This window comes from Cornus florida, unplaced genomic scaffold (assembly GCF_030987335.1).
Source record: "Cornus florida cultivar Cherokee Brave unplaced genomic scaffold, ASM3098733v1 CherokeeBrave_3.0.0_Hap2_Chr07, whole genome shotgun sequence".
NCBI lineage: Eukaryota > Viridiplantae > Streptophyta > Magnoliopsida > Cornales > Cornaceae > Cornus > Cornus florida.
The window spans coordinates 34046161-34069690 of NW_026775577.1; the positions used below are offsets into that span (position 1 = coordinate 34046161).

General features: G+C 43.2%; 1 protein-coding gene across 1 annotated transcript; it reads left to right on the plus strand.

Moving 5' to 3' along the window:
• Nucleotides 1-13790: 13790 nt before the first annotated feature.
• On the plus strand, nucleotides 13791-15908 carry LOC132316553 (uncharacterized). The gene is made up of 2 exons (XM_059815030.1): nucleotides 13791-14998; nucleotides 15137-15908. Exons 1-2 carry the CDS (start codon nucleotides 13791-13793, stop codon nucleotides 15906-15908), a joined length of 1980 nt encoding a protein of 659 aa, XP_059671013.1.
• The last annotated feature ends 7622 nt before the right edge of the window (nucleotides 15909-23530 follow it).

The window sequence follows — 23530 nt, forward strand, 5'->3', positions numbered from 1 at the left end:
CGTAGTTGAGTTGTTTGCGATCCCAAGGATCACGTGGTCGCTCACGAGTGACAGCACGGGCACCTGAAGAGGGTCGAGGAGGGCGAGAAGGACCGGCACGAGACATTTAGAGAGGTGGACTCGGTTGAGGAATTTCAGCGAACACCTGGCGTGCACCACAAAAAGGAGAAGATGGAAGTGAGTGGGATGGAGGAGCAAACCCAAAAAATTTGGCAAGATAACAAGCTCTAGCATAGAGCAACATCAACAACAAGCAACCCAAGCATCAACAAAATCACCGACATGCAATCCCATCCTCCTTATGATGAAATAAAGACAAGGAAAGGAGAAAAATAGGAAGCTCACATACCTTGGGACAGAATAGGAAATGGGAACTGCAGAGATGTAGGGGTGGTGGCAATGTGGGTGGGCTGGTGGTGGATGAGAGATGGATTGGGTGGTTTGGGTAGAGAGAGGAAGTGGTTGCATGCATGTGGTGCATGGAGGGGTTGGTGGGTGGGGTGCCGAGAGCTGGGTGGTGTGAGGGGGTGAGGGTGTGGGAGTTTGGTGGGTTGAGAGGGAGATGGAGTGGGGAGGTTGGTTGGTTGGTTTGGGGAAGGGAAGGAGCTGAGAGAGAGAGGTGGTTGTGAGGTGGAAGAGGGGTTGGTGGTGGTTTTGTGGGTTAAGAGGGAGGGAGCTGCGAGGGAGAGAAGGGGTTTTAAAAGAGAGAAAAGAGAGCTTGGTTCGAGCACTCGAAGGCCCACTTCGAGTGCTCGAAATGGTGGCAGAGAGTTGGGTTTGGCATAGGGTGTGGGCATGAGGAGTTCGAGCACTCGAAGCTTGGTCTTCGAGTGCTCGAAATTTGAGCAGTGGGTTGCAGGGAAGGGTGAGGGGTGCCGAGAGCTGGGTGGTGAAGGTGTGAAGGTGGAGGGGTGGTGAGGGTGTTGCATGGAAGGTGGTTATGGTTGGTGAGGGTGTGAGGGGTGGCATGCATGCATGGGCGTGCATGCATGCATGGCCGAGAGGGTGGATGGGTGGCTTGAGAGGGTTGGTGGGAAGGTGGTGAGCTGGGTGGTGAGGGTGTGAGGGGTGGCATGCATGCATGGGCGTACATGCATGCATGGCCGAGAGGGTGGATGGGTGGCTTGAGAGGGTTGGTAGGAGGGTGGTGAGCTGGGTGGTGAGGGTGTGAGGTTTGGCATGCATGCATGGGCGTGCATGCATGCATGCAGGGTGGTGATGTGTTGCATGGCCGAGAGGGTGGATGTTGGAGCACTCGAAATGGCCTTCTCGAGGGCTCGACATTGTGGCAGAGAGTGAGGGGTGGATGGTGCATGGAATTCGAGCACTCATTCTTAGAATTGAGAGTGCTCGAAATGAGAGCAGCAGGGTCGGCAGTATGGGTTGAAGAATTTGGAGCACTCAAACTGGAAGTTAGAGTGCTCTAACTGAAGGCAGTAGGCACATGGAAGCTTGGTTAAAGCCTTGGAACACTATGCTTCATTCTTATGCATTGTGAATGTGAATATGATCAACTGAGAGCTGAAGAATTGATACAACTTTGAAATATGCTTCCAAATCAACTTTGAATTTGATTTTTTTTCTTTATTATTATTTTTTTGTTTTTAGATATATATATATATATATATATTTTTTTTTTTTTTTTTTTTGATGAGTGTATGGATGATTGCAAGAAGAGTTCCCAACTTTTGCAACCTCACATAATGCATGGATGATTTTGAGAAAATTTTCAAGCTTTGGAACATCTCGTCAATGCATGGATGAGATTAAGAACATTTAAGAAATGCATTAAAAATGAGAGATTGCACATGAGTTGCATGCCAAAGATCCTATGAAATTGCTCGAAAGCGATGGAAATTTCCGGGAATGAAAATTAGAGCTGAGAAGGTCTAAGAGGCCAGTCTAAAATTGCGAAACACAACTGAAGACCATTTCAGAAAAAAAATCAAATTTTTGGCTTATCTAAACCGTTTCCCAGAAAAAAAAAATTTTTGTAAGGCACGAGCAATTTCAAAGAGAAGGAAGCTTGGAACATCGAAAGAATTTATTCCCTTGCTTTGCTAAATTTAATGTCGATAGCTAGACCAAGCTAGAGCAGGCACTATTCCTCATAAATGGGATCCGTCAAGGGGACTTCCTCAACTTTTCGGGTTAGAATTGTGCTGTCAATGCAAGGCTTAAGCCTTTGGCCATTTACCTTGAAGAGTGATCCACTTGCAGGATCATGAAGTTCGATTGCTCCATGAGGAAAGACGGTAGTGACAATGTATGGACCATCCCATCTTGACCGGAGTTTACCGGGAAAGAGCTTCAAGCGGGAATTGAAAAGCCAGACCTTTTGTCCCGGGGCAAAAGACTTTTTGACGATGTGTTTGTCATGAAAAGCTTTAGTCTTTGCCTTGTAAATTTTTGCATTTTCATACGCGTCATTACGCAATTCCTCAAGTTCATTTAATTGCAACGCACGATTAGAGCCGACTTGTTTGAGATCAAAATTGAACCTTTTTACGGCCCAATAAGCACGGTGCTCTAATTCTACCGGGAGATGACATGCTTTGCCAAAGACAAGTCGATATGGTGACATGCCAATGGGTGTCTTATAAGCTGTCCGGTCAGCCCAAAGTGCATCGTTTAGCCGTAATGACCAATCTTTGCGATCCGGTCTAACCGTTTTTTCTAAAATGTGCTTAATCTCCCGGTTAGAAATCTCTACTTGACCACTCGTTTGAGGGTGGTAAGGTGTAGCAACCTTATGAATGACTGAATACTTAGCAAGGACGGATTTGAGATAACGATTTCGGAAATGAGATCCGCCATCACTAATGATTGCTCGGGGTGTACCAAAACGACTAAAGATGTGAGATTGAATGAAATGGATCACGACTTTATGATCATCGGTTTTGGTAGCCGCGGCTTCAACCCATTTAGACACATAATCCACCGCTACAAGGATGTACTCATAGCCATAAGAAGATGGAAATGGTCCCATGAAGTCAATCCCCCACACATCAAAAATTTCAACAATTAAAATGTTGGTGAGGGGCATCATGTCTCTTCGGGACATGGATCCAAGTTTTTGACATCGTTCACACGATTTGCAAAAATTGTATGCATCCCGGAACAAGGTAGGCCAAAAGAATCCGCTTTGAAGGATTTTGTTAGCGGTCTTTTTGGCACTGAAATGGCCTCCACAAGCAAGAGTATGGCAAAAATTTAAAATGCTTGTGGCCTCGGTTTCAGGAATACATCGCCGGATGATTTGGTCCGGGCAATACTTGAATAATTCCGGATCTTCCCAAAAGAAATGCTTGACTTGGGAGAAAAACCGGTCCCTCTCTTGTTTGGACCAATGAGCTGGAATTTTGCCAACCGCAAGATAATTGACAATATCCGCAAACCACGGAAGAGTAGAATGTGAAACTTGAAGAAGTTGCTCATCCGGAAAAGAATCACGGATGGCTGCAAATTCTGAAGATTTCTCAATAAGTAAGCGAGAGAGATGATCGGCGACAACATTGTCGGTCCCTTTTTTGTCCCGGATGTCAATGTCAAACTCTTGAAGTAAGAGGATCCATCGAATTAAGCGGGGTTTTGTCTCTTTTTTCGCAAACAAATGCCTAAGAGCGGCATGATCTGAAAAGACGATGACCTTAGAGCCAAGAAGATAGGAGCGAAATTTATCCAAGGCGTACACCACAGCTAGCAATTCTTTTTCAGTGGTGGTGTAGTTCAATTGGGCATCGCAGAGAGTTTTGCTAGCATAATAAATGACATGCGGAAGTTTATCCACACGTTGGCCCAAAACCGCCCCTAATGCATAATCGGATGCATCACACATGATCTCAAAGGGAAGAGACCAATTAGGGGGTTTCATGATCGGGGCAGAGGAGAGGAGAATGCGAAGTTTGATGAAAGCTTCCATGCAAGCGTCATCAAAATTGAACGGAACATCCTTGGCTAAGAGATTACACAAAGGCCGTGAGATTTTGCTAAAATCTTTGATGAAGCGACGATAGAATCCGGCATGGCCAAGAAAAGAACGGATTTGACGGACGGAATTCGGAGGAGGAAGATTAGAGATTAACTCAACTTTTGCCTTGTCTACCTCGATTCCCCGCTTAGAAATGACATGTCCTAAAACAATGCCTTCTTGGACCATAAAGTGGCTTTTCTCCCAACTTAGAATGAGATTCGTCTCTTTGAATCTTTGGAGCACAAGAGATAAATTTTTGAGACACGAGTCAAAGGAGGAGCCAAATACGGAAAAGTCATCCATGAAAACTTCCAAGAACCTTTCAACCATATCGGAGAATATGGACATCATGCACCTTTGGAACGTTGCCGGTGCATTGCATAGACCAAAAGGCATGCGTCGATAGGCAAAAGTACCAAAGGGACATGTGAATGTTGTTTTCTCTTGATCTTGGGGGGCGATGGCCACTTGGTTATAGCCGGAATAACCATCAAGAAAACAATAGAAGCTTTGTCCGGCTAACCTTTCTAGGATTTGATCAATAAATGGGAGTGGGAAATGATCCTTCCTAGTTGATGAGTTGAGTTTACGATAGTCAATGCACACACGCCACCCGGTGGTGGTTCGTTGTGGCACGAGCTCGCCCGCTGAATTTTCAACAACGGTGAGCCCGGATTTCTTGGGGACAACTTGTGTGGGGCTCACCCACTTGCTATCAGAGATAGGATAGATGATTCCCGCATCTAGCAATTTGATCACCTCTTTCATGACCACTTCCTTCATGTTTGGATTTAACCGGCGCTGGACCTCTCTAGTAGGCTTTGCGTCATCCTCCATATGAATGCGGTGCATACAAATGGAGGGGTCAATTCCTTTCAAATCTGCCACTGTCCAACCAATAGCTTCTTTATGCTCTTGGAGCACCGCTAAAAGGTTGGTCTCTTGGTCTTTTTGAAGGTCCGAGGCAATAATGACCGGAAGGGTTTGCTTTGGACCAAGGAACACATACTTGAGATGGGCCGGGAGCGGCTTAAGCTCAAGTTGTGGCGGAGATAACAATGATGGGACCGGATGAGGGGTGGAAAGTTGGGGAAGTGGTTCTTTTGGAATTTTCCAAGGAGGTACATCCATGATAGCATTAATATCAAGCAAGGAATTGACTTCTTGAATGGCTTGATCAACATCAAAGTTTGAGAAGTCAAAATGAGACATGCAAGTTTCAAGGGGATCTTTGCTTAGGATGAAGGGGAGAGATTCTTCGACCACTTCATCAATGACATCCACAAGAAAACAATCATCCTCATTGGAGGGATGTTGAGTTGCATGAAAGATGTGGAGTTTGACTTGCATGTTTCCAAAAGCAATGTCCATCACCCCGGTTCGGCAATTAATCGATGCATTAGCCGTAGCTAAAAATGGTCTACCAAGGATCACGGGAATGTGCTTTTTTGGGTCATGGACTGGTTCCGTATCAAGAACCACAAAATCTACCGGGAAGTAGAATTTGTCCACCTTGATGATGACGTCCTCAAGAATACCTCGTGGATGCTTGACCGATCTATCGGCAAGTTGCAAAACCACGGAAGTCGGCTTAAGATCGCCCAAACCGAGTTGTAGGTAGACCGAGTATGGAATTAAATTCACACTAGCTCCTAAGTCAAGGAGGGCCCTCTCGATTTTGCTGTCACCAATGACGCACGAGATTGTGGGGGCACCCGGATCCTTATACTTCGGGGGAGTGCTGTGCTGAATAATAGCACTAACATTTTCAGTCAACCTCACTTTTTTTGGCAAATGATTTTTAGAAGTGCGCTTTTGAGTGCACAAATCTCTGAGAAATTTTGCATAGGGGGGGATTTGCTTGATAGCATCCAATAGGGGCAAGTTAATCTTCACTTGCTTGAAGACTTCCCACATGTCTTGAATTTTACAATTCTTGTTCCCAAAGTGTGTCGACTCTTGAAGACATTGAGGAAACGGAGCTTTTGGCTCATAAGTAGTTTCCACATTTGGGGAGACATGTGTGGGATATCCGTGAATGGTATTGGGACAAGAATTTGGATTAGAAGAGCTTGAATTTGGATTTTTCAACGGCGAAACTTCTTCACTTTTGTCTCCATCGACCTTGTTGTCCACCACTCTACCACTCCGAAGGGTGGTGATAGCTTGAACTTGTTCATGAGTCGGCCCACTCGGAGGAGGGGTTTCGTCAATCACATGCATTCCTCTAGGATTTTCAAAAGGTTGAGAGGGAAGCTTGCCCTTGTCCTTTTGAAGCAATTGATTCACCGAGTTAGCTATTTGGCCCACTTGATTTTCGAGATTAGCTATGGATTGAGTATGAGAGTGAACCATTTGGAGAGTAGGCTGCAAGGATGTCAAGAGTTGCTTGTTGGCATCCATTATTTGCTTATTTAATGATTCCATCATTTGCTTGTTTGCAGCTACTATCTCGTCAGTTGGACACACAGGAGGTTGATTGGAGACATTTGGATTGTAAGGAGGATGGTAGCTTGAAGAGGCTTGGAAAGGTCTACCTTGATATTGAGAAGAGGGCTGATTTTGCCGCCCTTGGTTTTGGAATTGGGAATTCTGTGGGGCTTGTTGCCGCCATGAGAAATTCGGATGATCACGCCAACCCGGATTGTAGGTGTTGGAATATGGATTGTTCCCGGGCCGCGAGAACATGGCATTAGCTTGCTCTTGGTTGGGACTAGGAAATTGCTCCGATGTGGGGCAATCTTCCGAGAGATGGAATGGACTAGTACATGAAGCACAAACTGAACTTGCCGAATTTTGAGACAATGAAGGAGGAAGATGTGGTGCCATTAATTGATAGAATTTATGAGCGATGGCATCCACTTGAGATGATTCCTCCCTTATTGACTTTGGTTGACAAGGGTTGGTGTTGTTTGGAGTGGTTGCGGTCGGAGCCCTACGAGAATTGTGTTGAAGTGAATTTTCACTCAAATTCTCAAGTAAGGTCCAAGCCTCATCCGCATTCTTGGACATGAACATCCCACCACAAGAAGAATCAACCATGAATCTATGGGTTTCGGTCAAGCCGGCATAGAAAGCTTGCACTAATTGCCATTTTGGGATCAAATGATGAGGACACTTCCGAAGAAGATCTTGTAACCTTTCCCAAGTCTCGTGGAGTTGTTCTCCATCAACTTGAGAAAAGCTTAGAATGGAACGCCTCATTTGGTTGGTTTTACTCACCGGATAATACTTCTTAAGAAATTCTTGTTGCAATTGAGCCCAAGAAGTAATAGAGTTGGGAGCGAGGGAGTTCAACCAATATTTTGCCCTATCCTTTAGGGAGAATGGGAAGAGATGGAGATGAAGTGCATTGTCCGGAAAACCTCTCAACCGGATGGTTGAACAGATTTCAAGGAACTCATCAAGATGCTTGTATGGATCTTCATTATCAAAGCCATGAAATGATGGAAGCATTTGAATGGTACTAGACTTGATCTCATATTGAGCTGCATCGATGTTTGGCATCACTATGCAAGATGGAGAAGCATAGGTGGTAGGGATGAAATGATCTCTAAGAGTCATTGGCTCGATATTAGGAATTTCAGCCCTTTCATTCCCCGGATTTCCTACGTTATCCCCCATTATATTGAATTCAGTTTCAAGGTCCCTTGTAAGAGTGGGTTCCCTAAGGTTCCGTCTAAGAGTTCTTTCAAGAGAATTGATATCAATGGGCGAATCGATTGTGGGTAAGGAAAGTGACCTACGACCGAACATCAACAACAAAGCATATACTCAACAAAGCAATTCATCAACCACAACTCCACATACGATGTTCCCTTTTCTCCTCAATTATCAAGACGGAAAATGTAAATGGCCACGACAAGGACCGATGCTTTAACACCAAATTTAAACAGGATAAGAGCCTCGACAAGGGCTTCACAACTAAACTAAAACTAAATTTAACACATGCACAATATTCACAACTCGAAACTAGAAGTCACGAGACTTACCTGGGGTCCTCTAGACTTACGATTTGCTAGCATTCCCACGGCGAGCTTCGAGTCCCTAGAATCTTACAACACTTAAAACACAAAGGTGGTCAAAACACACAAGGAGTATTCACAAGACACAATATTCACAATCAAACTAAATTTAACCCTAAACTTTGGTTGCTAAACCGTTTGCAGTCCCCGGCAACGGCGCCAAAAATTGATCGGTTGGTCAATTAACATCAACCTTCGCAATAGCACGAATCATTGTAAAATAGGGCTATTGGTCGGGTAAGTCGAACCACAGGGACTACGCTAGTCTAATACAACCTAAATGTCTAGAATCATTCTTAGAATGATGAAGGGTGTATAGAGGTTTTGTTGGATGTCACTTAAGCTAGGAAATTAAAAGTGCATAAAACAATAAATTGCAAGAATTCAAGGGAGTGAAGTACAAGTAAAGAAGGCTAGGGAAATGAATCCACCTCCATCCCTATACACATGCTAGGTTAAGATTAATTTAAGGGGAAAACAACATATATGATAGTCATGATACATAACAATACTAGGTTGCTATAATATCCTTAAGAAGTTCATTTAATTAGAAAGGCAAGAATAAACCATCAAAGGTTCACATGATCAACTACCTAAACTAAAATGTAGCTTAGAACATGCTTACTAAGCCAAGGATTATCAAGCCCTAATTTAAATGGTGAATGCACATAAAGCTAAGAATCAAGTATAGCCCATCAAAGGGAAACCCTAAGCCATGAACTATCTAGGTTCTCCAACTCCATGCCATTAAAACCATTCCATGATCTAACTTCCATTGTCACCATGGAAGTGCAAGCAATATGATTAAGAAAAGCAACCATCCAAGACAAGATGAATAACTCACAATAATCATTTAAAACATTCAACATTCATTACAACAAAAATGAGGCTCTTGACCATGGAAAGACTATCAAAAATACATTGTAATCCCCAAAAATAAACTATACTAACGCATGCTTACAAGGGAGGGGTTTCATCACCTCCCTAGATGAGGTTTAGTTACCCATTGGTGAGCTAGAAGAAGGAAGAAGCATCATCCTCATCTCCATTTTCGAGCTCCTACTGTAGCACTCAAGAACACCCTTCTCCTTGCTCTCTTCTCTCTCCTTTCTCTTGCTCAAGATAAAGCTTGATCATATATGTGGCCTTTGGGTAGCCTTTTATGCTCCAACAATACCCTCTCTCCTCCAAGGAACACCTCCAACCACTTCATAAAGAAGGAAGATGGCATTGAGGAAACCAATGTGCAAGTGGGCTGAAATGAGCCATTTCCGAAGGGCATTCTGCCTGATTTTCGAGCACACGCTTGGTGACTTCGAGCACTCTAACTTAGTGCAATGTGCAACATGCTCCTCTTGCTCAGTGCTGACCTATTTTGGGAAAACTGCTATAACTTTGTGCCCCAAACTCCGAATGACGATCTGTTTGAAGCTTTGGAGAGCTGATTCAGTGCTTTAAAAACTTCATGTTTTGATGAAGACCCAATTCTCAAGTCTGGTTGGTCGAAAATGGGGAGAAAGGCAGTACATCAGTGCTGCTAGGCAGTTCTGCGCACCTCTGTTGTGAAGATCATAACTCTCTGCTCCGAACTCCGAATGATGAACCACTTGAAGATTTGGAAAGCTGATTCAGAGCTCTAAATCTTTCATGTTATGAGGGAAGTCCAGTTCTCGAGTTTGGAAGGTCAAAATGGCAAGCAAAGTCCAGGCTCTACTGCTGCCAGAATTCAGCATTGGCACCTTTTGTTGCTCAGGATTCCACAAGGCCTTATTCTTGTTCCATTTTGGCCAATGAACCTGAAAATGCATAAAAACATAGAATTGGAGTTAATCTACATAAAATAATTAATAACTGGACTTTGTTATTCGGCGCTTATCAGTGATATGCACTACAAAGTGTTAACACCTAAAATATAGTTCGAGGCAATTATGCCACGTGGTCAAAGAATATGAGGTCCGAACCTTGGGTCAACCTATGATCATTAGGGTGAAAGATTAATTTCTAATCAGGGTGATCAGGTTTAAGGTTGGGAATTAAGAAGAGTGGATTTTTTAGGCCATTAAAGCTGAGATGAGGTTTGGAGCTTATAACAGGTCACGATTGGGACTCTCAGTCTTAACGGTCATGATCATGAGTTTAGGCCAAAACTTTCTCAGTCAGTATGGTTATGACTTTCAGTCTCAATGGTCATGATCATGAGTCACATTAAAATGTGGGCCACTCAGTAACAACGATTGGTATAAAATGAAGCTATTCTCTAATACCCTCACTGAGACTGCCTTCAAGTGGTATCTAAACTTGCCACCAAATTCCATCCACACTTGGCAACAGTTGCAGGATGTGTTCCATGATCAGTTTTATAGGACAGAACCAGAAGTCTCTATGTCCGACCTATCTAGGATCCATCAGTTACCAAATGAGGATGTTGAGACATTTTTGGCTAGGTTTAAGAAGGCACGAAATAGGTGCCAACTTACTTTGCCTGAAGAAGAGTTTGTCAACTTGGCCCTTAGCGGTTTAGACTTTGAATTACGAAAGAAGTTCGAGGATTAGCCGATAGGGTTACCAAGTATGAAAAAATCTTACGAGAGGAAAACGAGAGGAAAAACTCCTCTCGGGGGACCTCTTATAAGGACCCTAATTATGAGATACACATAGTTGATACAGTATATGATGACCTAAAGGTCGATGCTATTGAAATTATTTCAAAAAAACCATATGTATGTAAAGCTTTAGCTAAGCCTGAATTGATTTTGAGGATACTTCAGCTAACAGAGAAAGCAAGGCTGAAGGAAAGAAGCCAATGGTTAAGGAAACTCCAAGGTCTAAGGATGACTTAGAAAAGGAGTTGCGGGAGGCTCAACTGGCGCTGATCAAGCAAGGATTATGCCCTAAATGCAAGACAGACATTGGAAGGGACCGAGAGAGGTTCCATAGCGACACTCGAGGATGTCCTAGAAGTTCACGTCATGAAAACAGACCTAGGTCACCCTCGTCTAGGGTGCCTGTGACAAGTTGATTAACATGGCCTGATAGAAGGTCTAATACCAATGAGCATCACAAGCGAAGGCGAGAAGTGAACTCCAACAGTCAGTCAAGGAATCTTACTCATGCTGTCTGGAAGCCGAGAGAGCATGACTCAAATGTGGCTCGCCAGGCTGAGACATCAGTTAACCACCTAAACCATAGGCAAAGGATGGTCAAGCCACCAGTCATTGACGATGGTCGATGGTCAAGGGTGAGTCATCCAAAGTTCTCTAGGGTCAGGGATATCCCGCCAGCATTCATGACTCGCACTAAAGTAAGACGGTGGCAGCGGATGAAAACTGAGTTAAAGAGAATGGAAGAAAAATATTCAGCTCCACAGCCAGAGAAGGTGACTTTGCTTAGGAGAGAACCTATCAAGCAAGATTCAAAAAGTGATCCGAAAGGAAAATCCGAGGAAGATAGTGCAGACGGAAATGGATGCACTGAAGAGAAATGCGCGTCTTCCTCCATGAAAGAAGCTGAAGATGAAGCAGGATTTGGTGATGATGAACTCGACCTGGATGACGAGGATGATGGTTCAAAGGGTATCAAATTTGGTTCATTTGAAGGAGTTGTGAATTGCAATATGGTTCTTACCTTGCCTCATATTTTTGAGGCTAAACCTGATCAACCCTCCGTTATGGAAGGAGACGTCGAGGTGATCGATGATGAAGGTCAGGAAGTTCCAGAGATTATTGAAAACCCATCTGAGTTGGTCTCTGAAGATAAGAAATAGAAAGTCGCTGTGATAAGAGCTAAACCACGAGATGATGAGTCAGTGACTATTGGGAGAGATCAGGCGGCAAGGGTGATTTTTGAGAAGCCTTCTGCGGCAATGTCTCAACACTTGAAACCACTCTATATCAGAGTGTTCCTAGAAGGGATGCCAGTGTCTCGAACACTGATAGATAATGGATCTGCGGTTAATATCCTTTCGATGAATACCATGAGGTTGCTGCAAAAAACGAAAGATGACTTGATTCCCACTGACTTGACAGTCAGTAATTTCACGGGGGGCAGAGCCAAGACCAGAGTGATGGTCACCTTGGAAATGACAGTTGGAAAATGTAAGACCATGACTGCATTCTTCGTAGTCGACGCAGGGGCGGCTTACAACGCTTTGATTGGGCGTGATTGGTTACACCCACATTTCTGTATCCCTTCTACCCTCCACCAATTTATGATTTTCTGGGATGGGGATGAAATCCAAGTCATATGGGGAGACAATAAGCCTTTCGAAGCCCGGGTCCATGTGGCTGATGCAGTTTTGTATGAGGAGGAAATAGGTCCTGTGAGGCTCATTGGTTGTGACAAGTATGGCAAGCCTGAGAAGGCGACGATGAGGAAAATTTTGACAGACGGGGACTTATCCGATTTATTCAAGGAACTATCAAGGCCAAGTGTTATTTACGAGCCAAGGCCGATAGTTGAAGTTGATGAACAACAGGTTGTTAATGAACCAAGCCCAAAAGGAGAAGGAGAAAATGCTAGCATTTAAGGCTAGCATGGCACGGCTGAGAGCATATCTCGCCGAAAGACGGGCAATGTTGTGGAGTGATATGTCGGCCAATATGGCCGAAATCATAAAAGAAGGTGAGTCAGGGGATTGTCGAGATGTTATTCAGCTAGAAGAGCTAGATGCAGTCCCAGCTAAGCTAGAGGATTTGAAAGCCGATGTTCAGGATCCCTTGTTGGAGATAAATTTTGGAGCAGAAGAAGAGCCTCGGCCAACTTACATAAGTGATCTTCTAGAACTTGACTTTAAAGCTGAACTGATCTTGTTGCTTAGAGAATATAAGGATTGTTTTGCTTGGAATTACACTGAGATGCCGGGATTACCAAGGCAGCTAGTCGAGCATCGACTACCTATAAAAGAAGGTTTTAGACCATTCAAGCAAGCGCCTAGACGTATGTCAACAGAAGTGACTATGAAAGTGAAGGAGGAAATTGAGAGGTTGCTCAAAGCTGGATTCATCCGGACCACAAGGTATTGCGATTGGCTATCCAATATCGTTCCCGTGGTTAAGAAGAATGGAAAGATTAGGGTGTGCGTAGACTTCAGGAATTTAAATTCAGCTACTCCAAAAGATGAGTATCCAATGCCCATGGCCGATCAATTGATTGATGCGGCCGCCAAGAATGAGATTCTGTCATTCATGGACGGTCACTCAGGATACAACCAGATATTCATAGCAGAGGATGATGTTAACAAAACGACATTTAGATGTCCGGGAGCCATAAGCACTTTTGAATGGGTGGTGATGCCCTTTGGTTTAAAAAATGCCGGAGCCACTTATCAACGAGCTATGAATGCAATCTTCCATGACATGATTGGGAAATTTATGGAAGTATACATTGACGACGTGGTAGTGAAATCAGCGACAAAGGCGAAACATCTGGCCGACTTGAGGAGATCATTTGAGAGAATGCGAACCCATGTTTTGAAGATGAACCCACTTAAATGCGCCTTTGGATTGACAGCGGGGAACTTTCTAGGGTTCCTGGTGCATCGGAGGGGTATCGAGATCGACAAGAATAAAGCTAGGGCGATCATCGAAGCTCAACCACCTCGCAACAAGAAAGAGTTACAAAGACTAATTGGTCAAATCACATACTTGGGAAGGTTTATTTCAAACCGTGCTGGAAAGATCCATACCTTTTCTCCGCTCTTAAAGCTCAAATTAGAGGAGGACTTTTGATGGGAAAAGCATCACCAACATGTGTTTGAATCGATCAAGGAATATCTTGCTAACCCTCCTGTCCTTATGCCACCTAGGAAGAAACAGCCGCTGAAGTTATATATTTCAGCCGCGGATGAGTCAATCGGAAGTTTGTTAGCCCAAGATAATGAAGTAGGGAAAGAACAGGCAGTGTATTACCTTAGTCGTATTTTGACACCGGTTGAGCGTCGATATACGCCAATCGAAAAAATGTGTCTTGCTTTGTATTTTGCTGCTCACAAATTGAGAATATATATGCTACCTGTTTTAGTTTATGTGATTTGTGCCACTGACTTAATTAAGTATATGTTTTCTCGTCCTATAATTTCTGGACAAATAGGCAAGTGGTCCTTGGCCCTTATGGAATTCAGTTTGCAATATGTGCCTCAAAGGGCCGTAAAGGGCCAAGCACTTGCTGATTTCCTAGCTGACCATCCATGCTTGGATGTTGATCCGGGAATTTATGATGCAATGGAGTTATGTGCTATTCAACTAACTCCTTGGACTCTAATCTTTGATGGATCCAGCGCAAATGATGTCGGGGGAGTTGGAGTTATAATAATTGCACCAAATGGCAGGAAAACAACATATTCTTTCTTTCTAGATTTCAAATGTTCTAACAATCAAGCAGAATATAAAGCTCTAATTATTGGTCTTGAAATACTCTTAGAGATGAGGGCACAGACCGTTGAAATCATAGGCGATTCAAGTCTAGTGATCGGTCAGTTGTCTAACAATTTCAAGTGCCAAAGTTGGCACCACAAACCATTTCACTCTATAGCCATGCAATTACTACAAGAATTTGCAGAGGTAAAGGTCAAGCATGTTTATAGATTGCATAATAAAGAGGCCAATGATTTGGCTCAAATAGCATCTGGCGTTAGGGTGCCAGAAGGAATAATGGAGAATTTGATCAGAATAAAAAGAAAATCATTACCCTCAGTTAAGGTGAGGGAAGAATTGTTGGCAGAGGTTTTTGCAATCGAGGTGGAAGAGGAGATAGAAGATAATGATTGGAGAACACCAATCGTCGATTTTCTCAAAAATCCAGACCCTAAGGCTGACAAGAAGCTAAAGATCAAAGCTCTTAAGTTTGTGATGATTGATGGAGACCTATTCAGGAAGAGCATTAAAGATGACCTACTCTTAAGGTGTGTCAGTAAGAAAGAAGCCATGAAAGTAATGGGAGAGACCCATGAAGGGATATGTGGTGCTCACCAAGCTGGAATAAAAATGAAGTGGCTGATTAGAAGGTATGCTTATTACTAGCCCGGGATGCTTAAAGATTGTATCACATACGCCAAAGGATGTCAAGCATGTCAAAGGCATGGGCCAATCCATAGAGCCCCGGTGATTGAATTTCAACCAATCATAAAACCATGGCCTTTTAGAGGCTGGGCTATGGATTTGATAGGGAAAGTTTATCCACCTTCTTCTAAACAACATTGTTTTATCATTGTGGCAACTGACTACTTTACCAAGTGGGTCGAAGCGGTGCCCATGAAGTCAGTGCACCAAGAAGATGTGATTCGGTTTATCAAACATGTTATTCATAGATGTGGGATCCCAGAATCAATCACAACTGATCGAGGTTCAGCCCTTGTTGCCAAAGAAGTGCAGGCATTTGCAGCAGAGTACGGGATCAAGCTCCTAAACTCAACCCCTCACTTTGCACAAGGAAATGGTCAAGCCAAGTCATCTAATAAGACGCTAAAAGGCATCATTGAAAAAATGGTGGAAGATAACCCTAGGGTGTGGCATGAACTGTTATCAGAAGCACTTTGGGCATATAGGACTTCTCAACGGTTAAGCACAGGTGTGACTCCATTCATGCTCACCTATGGGCATGATGCAGTTTTGCCTATGGAAATGACTGTGCGGTCAATGAGATTCGCATTGCAAAATAATTTGACCCCTGCTGAATATAATGAGTCTATGTTGGTCGAATTGGAGGACCTAGACGAAGTAAGGTTAAGGGCTCTTGACCACATACAAGTTCAGAAGAGGCGAGTAGCGAGGGCATATAACAAGCGTGTTAAGGCCAAAATCTTCGGTGAAAGTGACTTGGTTTGGAAGACTGTCCTCCCAATGGGTGTGAATGATCGAAAATATGGAAAATGGTCACAAATTGGGAAGGTCCATTTATGGTTTACAAAGTCTTGAAGGGAGGCGCATATCATTTGCAAGATCTTGACGGGGAAATACACCCTCGACCGATTAATGGCCGATACTTAAAAACTTATTATCCTACAATGTGGGAGACAATGGAGAATAAAACCAAAGATGGTTAAATAACCAGAAGCCATAGAGACATGCATTTCATTCATTGTTTTCATTGAGTACAAAAGTTTATAAGAGTCAGTACCTATCATTTTCTTTGCAGATAAACAAAATGACTCCTGAGCTCATCCCACTCTTTCTTAGACATGGCCATTTTTTCATCCTCTTTGGCCTTCTCAGTCCTCAGTCGAGGAATTTCTTTTAAGACTGATTCTCTCTGCTGATCAATTTCCACATTCTTTTGATAAATCTCCTTCATCTGAATAGTAAGTCCTTCTCTTGACCGGGCAGTTCCAGTCAATTCCATCTTGAGACGTTCTTTCTCCCATTCGATCTCTGCTGCTCCCTGGTTTTCCTTAACATGAGTTAATTTTAAGGTCCGAAAATGGGAAACATTGTCTTTCTCTTGTTGAATCAAAGATTCTTGCTCCTGCAGCTTTTCATGGATCGTAGACGACAGATCACCAGCCTTCTGAGAGGAGAGCTGAAAATCAGAGACAAGAGTCGGGAATCGACTCTGGACAGATTGAAGATGGTTTATCTGTTCTTGACTTAAGTCATGATGATCTATCAAGACAGACATGGCATCAGTCACATCAGCAGCCAAACTTGGCATCTCAGAGAGGTCTCGGGACACGACGGTGACTAGTAATCTTTTTGCCCCCTCAATATCTGGCGAATGACTGGAAGACGTAGGCACAACAACTGGCTCACTCATCAAGGGATCTAGATCAAACCCAGCCGCTATCTCGAAAAAGTAGGCATCAAAGTCATCGATCGTGCTATAAGTTTGAAGGGGCGGTTGGGACTGAGAATTTGAGCCAGCCTATGAATGAAAGGAATTTAGTAAAACGAGTCAAGGCTTGAATGAGAGAATAAGTCATAAATACTCACACCAACTGGTGAAGGCCGAGTCACGTGGCCAAAGGTGCGTCTGGTAGCATACGCTGGTGCAGAGTAAGGGCTTGGAACTCTTAGTTGTGTGCCCGGGGCAACCTGTAAGAAAAGAATATTTCTGAATGCCTAACTTTGATAAAGATATACGGGAGATGTACTGAAAGATCATCTTGAAAATCACCTCAGCCCCATCAAACTGATGAAAGACAATGTTTGGTTGAGTAGTGGCTTGTTGACACTCGACTCCACTAGTGCGAGGGTGATTAGCATTCGCAATGCCATCACAAGTGTTGATCCTATCTCTTGACAACGACCTAGCCGAGTGTGAGGAAACCTGTCCATAAAGATGCCATTAGAATCAGCAAGGTACATTGATACTAGAAGTAAAAACAAAGCCTAGTTACCTCACGGCTGGTAGAGATATTTGTCTCAACTGAGAAAGTCGATGGCATCAAGGGGTCAGGATTTTCTTCCTCCTCTTCATCGATCAGAGGTAAAAGGTTGGTGGTCCTGACTGAGGTAACCTGTTTTTTTCCTTTCCCTACCCTGATCACCTGGAATACCATTGAGGTTAAAAAAGGGGTATATAGGTGGTACATATAAGTAAGCTAAAGTTCTAAGAGATTATGCTTTAAAGAATTCATAAGGAAAACCTTAGGCCTCTTGGGGGGCACCACGTTTTCCTCGTCAGCCTCAGGCATTTCTGCCTCATGATCAGAAACTCCCAATGGGTCATAGAAGTCAACAGCTGCATAAAGGAAAAGATATTCTTATGATTTAAGGCATAGAACTTGGTATTTATATATATGTAAGTATGAGTGTGTACCTTCTTTGGACGACTTTGATTTTTTCATCCTACTGGGAGAACCAGGATTAGCCACACTGATCCCTTTTGATGGCTTGGTCGAGGCTCCTTGGGGTTTAATAAAAATGGAGGCAATCCTATTTGTTATAGTGCGAGAATCCTCCACCATAACCTCCGCAATATGGTTTCCCCATCAGTAGTCAAAGGATGGAGAAGTATCAGGATTTTCCAGAAATGGCTGCAAAGAGAACTTGTTACAGAGAAGGTTAAACCGAGAGGATACTCTATCCACCATTTCTTTTGAGGTGAAGACTACTCATTCCAAGAAAGAAGTATTGACAGATCGAAAAGGCGGAAGTGGAACGAGTTGGGTGAGACCAAATTGTCTAGCAAATTGTGGGGGATTGTAATACTCCATCCCACACTTACTATTTGGAGAGCCCATTCTTGAACATCCATAAGAGACGTCCCTAGCAATCAAGAAACTGGCCCAGGTTTATGTATGTTCGTCTTGGCAACTCGGTGGAGCTTGGGCAGGGGGATAGGAAAGCCACAAAGGTCACCTCGGTCTAGGCGAGAATGGCAAGAAAAGATGACTGGCCCGGTATGCAGGGAGTTTGTAAAAGAAGGAGAACATGGTTTTGAACGACCTTTTTCCTGGTTGAATACATGCATAATGATAGCCGGGAATAGGAACAGCGGTCGACAAGTCGAGATCGGGGTAAAGTTCAGGGAAATATGCGTATTCCCAAAGTTGTAACAGCCAGAATGGCCCAAAACAGGTTTTGAAGTTGGAAGCAACATATTCCCCGATGCCACGGTAAAGATAAGAAAGCAAAAAAGGAGCGAGAGCAAGTTTCTCGCCCGAGTGAAGAGCAAGGGCCAATTGAGTAAATTCCTTAGTGACTATGAGCGAAGAAACGCAAAATAAGAACTTGTTCAGCCAGTACACCAAGAAAGAAATATGCTCGGCGATGGAAACCGAAGTTCCTTTACCTTTGCTGGCTTTAATAAAAGGGCCATGGGTAGTAATGCGTTCAGAAGCGTCAGGTTTCTTTGGATATTCATAAGCTACTTCAGGAACGGTGAGAAGTGAATTTATTTCTGTACCGTGGGGCCTAAGCCCTGTAAGAAAACAGATATCTTGCACCGTCGGACCAATCATACCACACCGAAGATGGAAGGCATTGGTGGAACTCGACCAGAAAAAGAGTAATGAGACGAGAGCCTCCTTATCGATAGAGATTCGATTTTTTGAAAGAATGATGGCATCATAAATGCCGACCTCCTTCCATAATGATCCGTAGTGAGGTTCAACCCGATCGACCCAATCAATCCAGTCACTTTGAGGGATCGGGCAATTTTTGAAAAGGTAGGAAGAATCCACAAGATTAGAGAACTCACGCTGAAATGGGAGTTGCTCCTCAGCTAAGGGACAGTAGGGAAGAAGTGAGGTTGGTGGACTATCTTTGAAGGCTGGAGCAAGGCCGATTCTAGGTAAGGAGTCAGCACCTAAGACACTGGCTAACACTTCACTAGTGCTGAAAATATCTGTAGCGATGATCTCGTTGACGAGTTTTTGAACAATCCTGGCTTGACTGGAAGATTTGTTACTAGCCGGAATTGACGTGTTCTCAGCAACGATCGTTACGTTTTTATTACCACCCATTGGCTGAGATCCTGAGGAAAAGAAAATAAAGTTAAATTAGAGAAGGACCAACGAGAAGAATAATGGAAGCCAAAATTTTATTTTTTACTAACAAAGAGAAAAATTCACTTCAAGATACTCACTAGTCGACTGGCTGGAGCTGGTGTTTTTTACGGTGGCAAATGTTGAATATTTTGTGCCACCCTTTATCTAAAAAATTGAAGAAGGGATAATGCACAATGTGAGAAGAGCTGATAAGAGGAAACAGTCACTTGGCTTTATTTACAATCATGTTTAATACAAGTTAAGGCCACTCAATTTAGCCATTCGATATGAAATACCAAGGCTGGTTTTTTATGTTAGTGTGCATATATATGTGTGTGTATAAACATGTATCTGAAAATATGCATATACCAGTAGACGCCGTTTTCGGCGTTTCTTATTCTCATAGTGGTGGCAATCTTTGATTTGTTCTTTAACTTTTCAGATCTCTCAGGTGGCGGAAAAACAAGGATTGTCGAGCTATCAGTGTTTCACGAACAAATATGCTAACTAAGAATTTAAGAAGAATGAGTTTGTATAGCTCGGCAACGTAAGTCCATAATAGAAGCAGTTGGCCGGTAATAAATGGGGATATTTAAAGTGGTGATTGACAGCCAACGTGGGAGATCCAACTTAAGCATCAGGGTTTGGTGTTGTCTATAGAGAGTGGGGCGTCAAAAAAGTTACAACGGTTGACTTTTAAAATAGCTGAAGCTTCAATTGTTTTAATTAGCTTGTGGCATGTACAACAGTGCAGCAGTTAGTAAAGGTACCTTGAGCTCCCAACCCAGCCGCCAGAGACAACACATCAGGGTCCATTCACATGCTCGGTATACTCTGATTTGCAACTTAATTTAAGTTATGGTCAGCATTCATTAAAGTGGACTTGCACGACAATTGTGGATAGAGTGATTGCAATTTAGATATTCCTTGTACCCAGTGGTCTATACTTATTTGAGCACACGAATCTGCTATAAAACCAACTATATCTACTTTAGTTGTTTGCTGTCACAATGGTGTCTAAAAAGATATGCATTGAGCTCCCAAACAGTCAGCCTATTGAGATGAGGCATCAAGTCTATCCACGTGTTTAAATATATGCCTTTGACTTGAAACCTATTTTAAGTTATTGGTCAGTACCCAGTAAGAAATGGGTTTGCATGGTAATGGTTGGATGGGTGATATTGCATCAGGCATGCTATACATATATACATATATATATATGTGTGTGTGTGTGTGTGTGTGTGTGTGTGTGTGTATCTTTATTTTAATGTTGCGTGTGTGTATATCTATAAGATAGCACAGATTGTTGAGCAGAAAGACACAACAACTTCAAAACCCATTAAAACAAACAAACCAACCTCTCAAACCCTTAAACTCTCCTACTTCTCTCTCTAAAAAGAACACAGAAGAATTCACTTACTTTATTAGCAATTTGTATTTTGGCTCAACTATGGAAGCTTTTAGCTTGCTCATATACTGGAGAAGCGATGACAGTGGAGTTTCTGCCACATTAAGCGCCGATCCAAGGTTGAACAAATCATGGTCCTTTGAAGCATGAAGGGTCATAGTACTTGAGTTTTGTTACCTCGTCTCGTCCACCTGAACCGTGAGTTTCGCCGGCAAAAATCCATCAAGCAAGCCCATACCAATGCTCTCTTCATGACCAACTCCGTGATGGAGATGAACGGGTGATGGTCCTTTGGTGTTGATAACTTCGGTAATTTGTGGTACCAAACCCATTGCCGGAAGAGTTGTTGATGCAGTTAACAGAGCCCGCGGATGACCGTTGCTAACCAGGTGCTCGCTGATTTATTGGTCAAGCAAAGAATTGCTTCGCACCGGAGTAAATGGTTGGACCCGTTTTGATTTTCTTTGACATTCACAGGTGTACAGTGCGAAATATCACTGAAAATCCAAACTGGGTATGGATGATGGCTGTCGGTGATATACTTGCCTTGGAACCTTGAGTGTTTTTCCGGCGGTAAAATTTGCTTTCTTCCTGCCGTCGCCACTGACATTCAAGGCGAAGAAGGAAGGTGACGGCAAGCTCATGGCGATTTCGACGGCGCTGTCAGTGCCGTTGTTGAGCATCGACGACAATTCCCTTGATGTCCTGTTGCTCGACACTGAGAACCGCAACAAGATCGATGCGTTTCATTTGAGAAACCCACTGGTGCAACCTTACCACCTTCAGAAAGCGTTCCAGTCCAAAGGGTCATGTGAGCTCCTTCACCTCACTGGGTGTTTGCAGATGAAGACCATGTTATAATAATTAATTACTGTGTCCACATCATAGTGTTGTAAACTCCAAAACTTTAAATTGATATACCAGCGAAGGGCGACCTCATCATGTTTGGCAACGGAAGGAATTAGATGAGATTAAGGCGGCGCCGGGAAGGTTGCCGAGGTGCATGCATCCAGCCGAAAAGGCTGGGTTGAATTATGGTGGACACTTGATCGTTGCAGTTGGTGAGATTTAACGATGGAAGCAACAATGAGAGTGGTATATCCGGAGAGCCGTGACCATGAATAAAGCCATGACAGTGGCGAGAAAATTTACGTTTCACCAAAACGATTTCTTTCTCTCCGGCCGAATGCTCATGCTCTGAAGTATACCAGTGCCCACACTTTCTCTGCCGGTATCGTTAATTGTTCTAGTCTCGGTGTTAGTTTCCGGCTGCCAAAACCTCAAACTGTCCGCTGCAACCTAACGGCGACATCCATGTTCGCGGGTAACATGGCCGCCGGTGTTATTTATGCCACCGTGTTATCCAGCGGCGACTTCAAAAACGATGCAACACTTTCCCTACGGCCGGCACCGGTCCAGGGATGAATGACCATAATCCGTTGGAGCATGAAGGTGACGGTAGGCGTTGTTGCAATCAATCCCATCGCGGAAGAGTCATGCATATAATTCCAGTAGGTTCGCCCACTGTTGGCTGGAATAAATTGGGTCTCTCATTAGATTGAATGGCATCAAACTCCTCTTGGTGCGGGTTGATTTTCCCTATCAATGCAACATTCACCTAAAATTGCAGACCAACCCGAAAGCTGCAATAGCTCTATCCACAAACTTACATCATCCATAGCCTCCGGCAAGTTTCCTTCTATTTAAGAGCTAAGTATTTCAGTCTGGCGAAGATACTACAACGATCAAATTTTCCCACGATAGTTCAACTCAACGAGACCCAAAACCGTTGGGTATGACAATGGTTTTTTCCAACTTCTCTCTCTGGAAGTGTTCTATAACTGCTATTATGTTTCTGTTTTGGTGTGTAAATGAAACATTAATTGGTTAGAAGCTTCAATATGGCCCAGGTGTAAATGGCCATTACAAAGAAATGATACTCATTTCTTTTTCCGATTAATAAATGGTTTTAGTTATCCATACTTTAAAGGCAAAATTAGCCTTGGCTGGTCCCAGGCCGAACACAAAAATTGGCCTAAACAAATACAACTCTACAAAAATTCGGTATGAACCCATTTTCATATAGTTGGGGGCTGTTGTTAATACCTAAAATATAGTTCGAGGCAATCATGCCACGTGGTCAAAGAATATGAGGTCCGAACCTTGGGTCAACCTATGATCATTAGGGTGAAAGATTAATTTCTAATCAGGGTGATCAAGTTTAAGGTTGGGAATTAAGAAGAGTGGATTTTTTAGGCCATTAAAGCTGAGATGAGGTTTTGAGCTTATAACCAGTCACAATTGGGACTCTCAGTCTTAACGATCATGATCATGAGTTTAGGCCAAAACTTTCTCAGTCAGTATGGTTATGACTTTCAGTCTCAATGGTCATGATCATGAGTTTAGGCCAAAATCTTCTCAGTCACTGTGGTCATAAGAGTCTCAGTCCCATGGTCATGAGTTTAGGCCAAAACCTTCTCAGTCAGTATGGTTATGACTTTCAGTCTCAATGGTCATGATCATGAGTTTAGGCCAAAACCTTATGACTTTCAGTCTCAATGGTCATGATCATGAGTTTAGGCCAAAATCTTCTCAGTCACTATGGTCATAAGAGTCTCAGTCCCATGATCATGAGTTTAGGCCAAAACCTTCTCAGTCAATATGGTTATGACTTTCAGTCTTAATGGTCATGATCATGAGTC

Excerpts from the sequence above, each read along its gene's own strand:
- LOC132316553 (XM_059815030.1), top strand. The coding sequence starts at position 13,791 with ATGCCACCTAGGAAGAAACAGCCGCTGAAGTTATATATTTCAGCCGCG. Across the intron at positions 14,999-15,136 it reads ATGAAGTGGCTGATTAGAAG|AGGCTGGGCTATGGATTTGA; the intron begins GTATGCTTATTA and ends ATGGCCTTTTAG.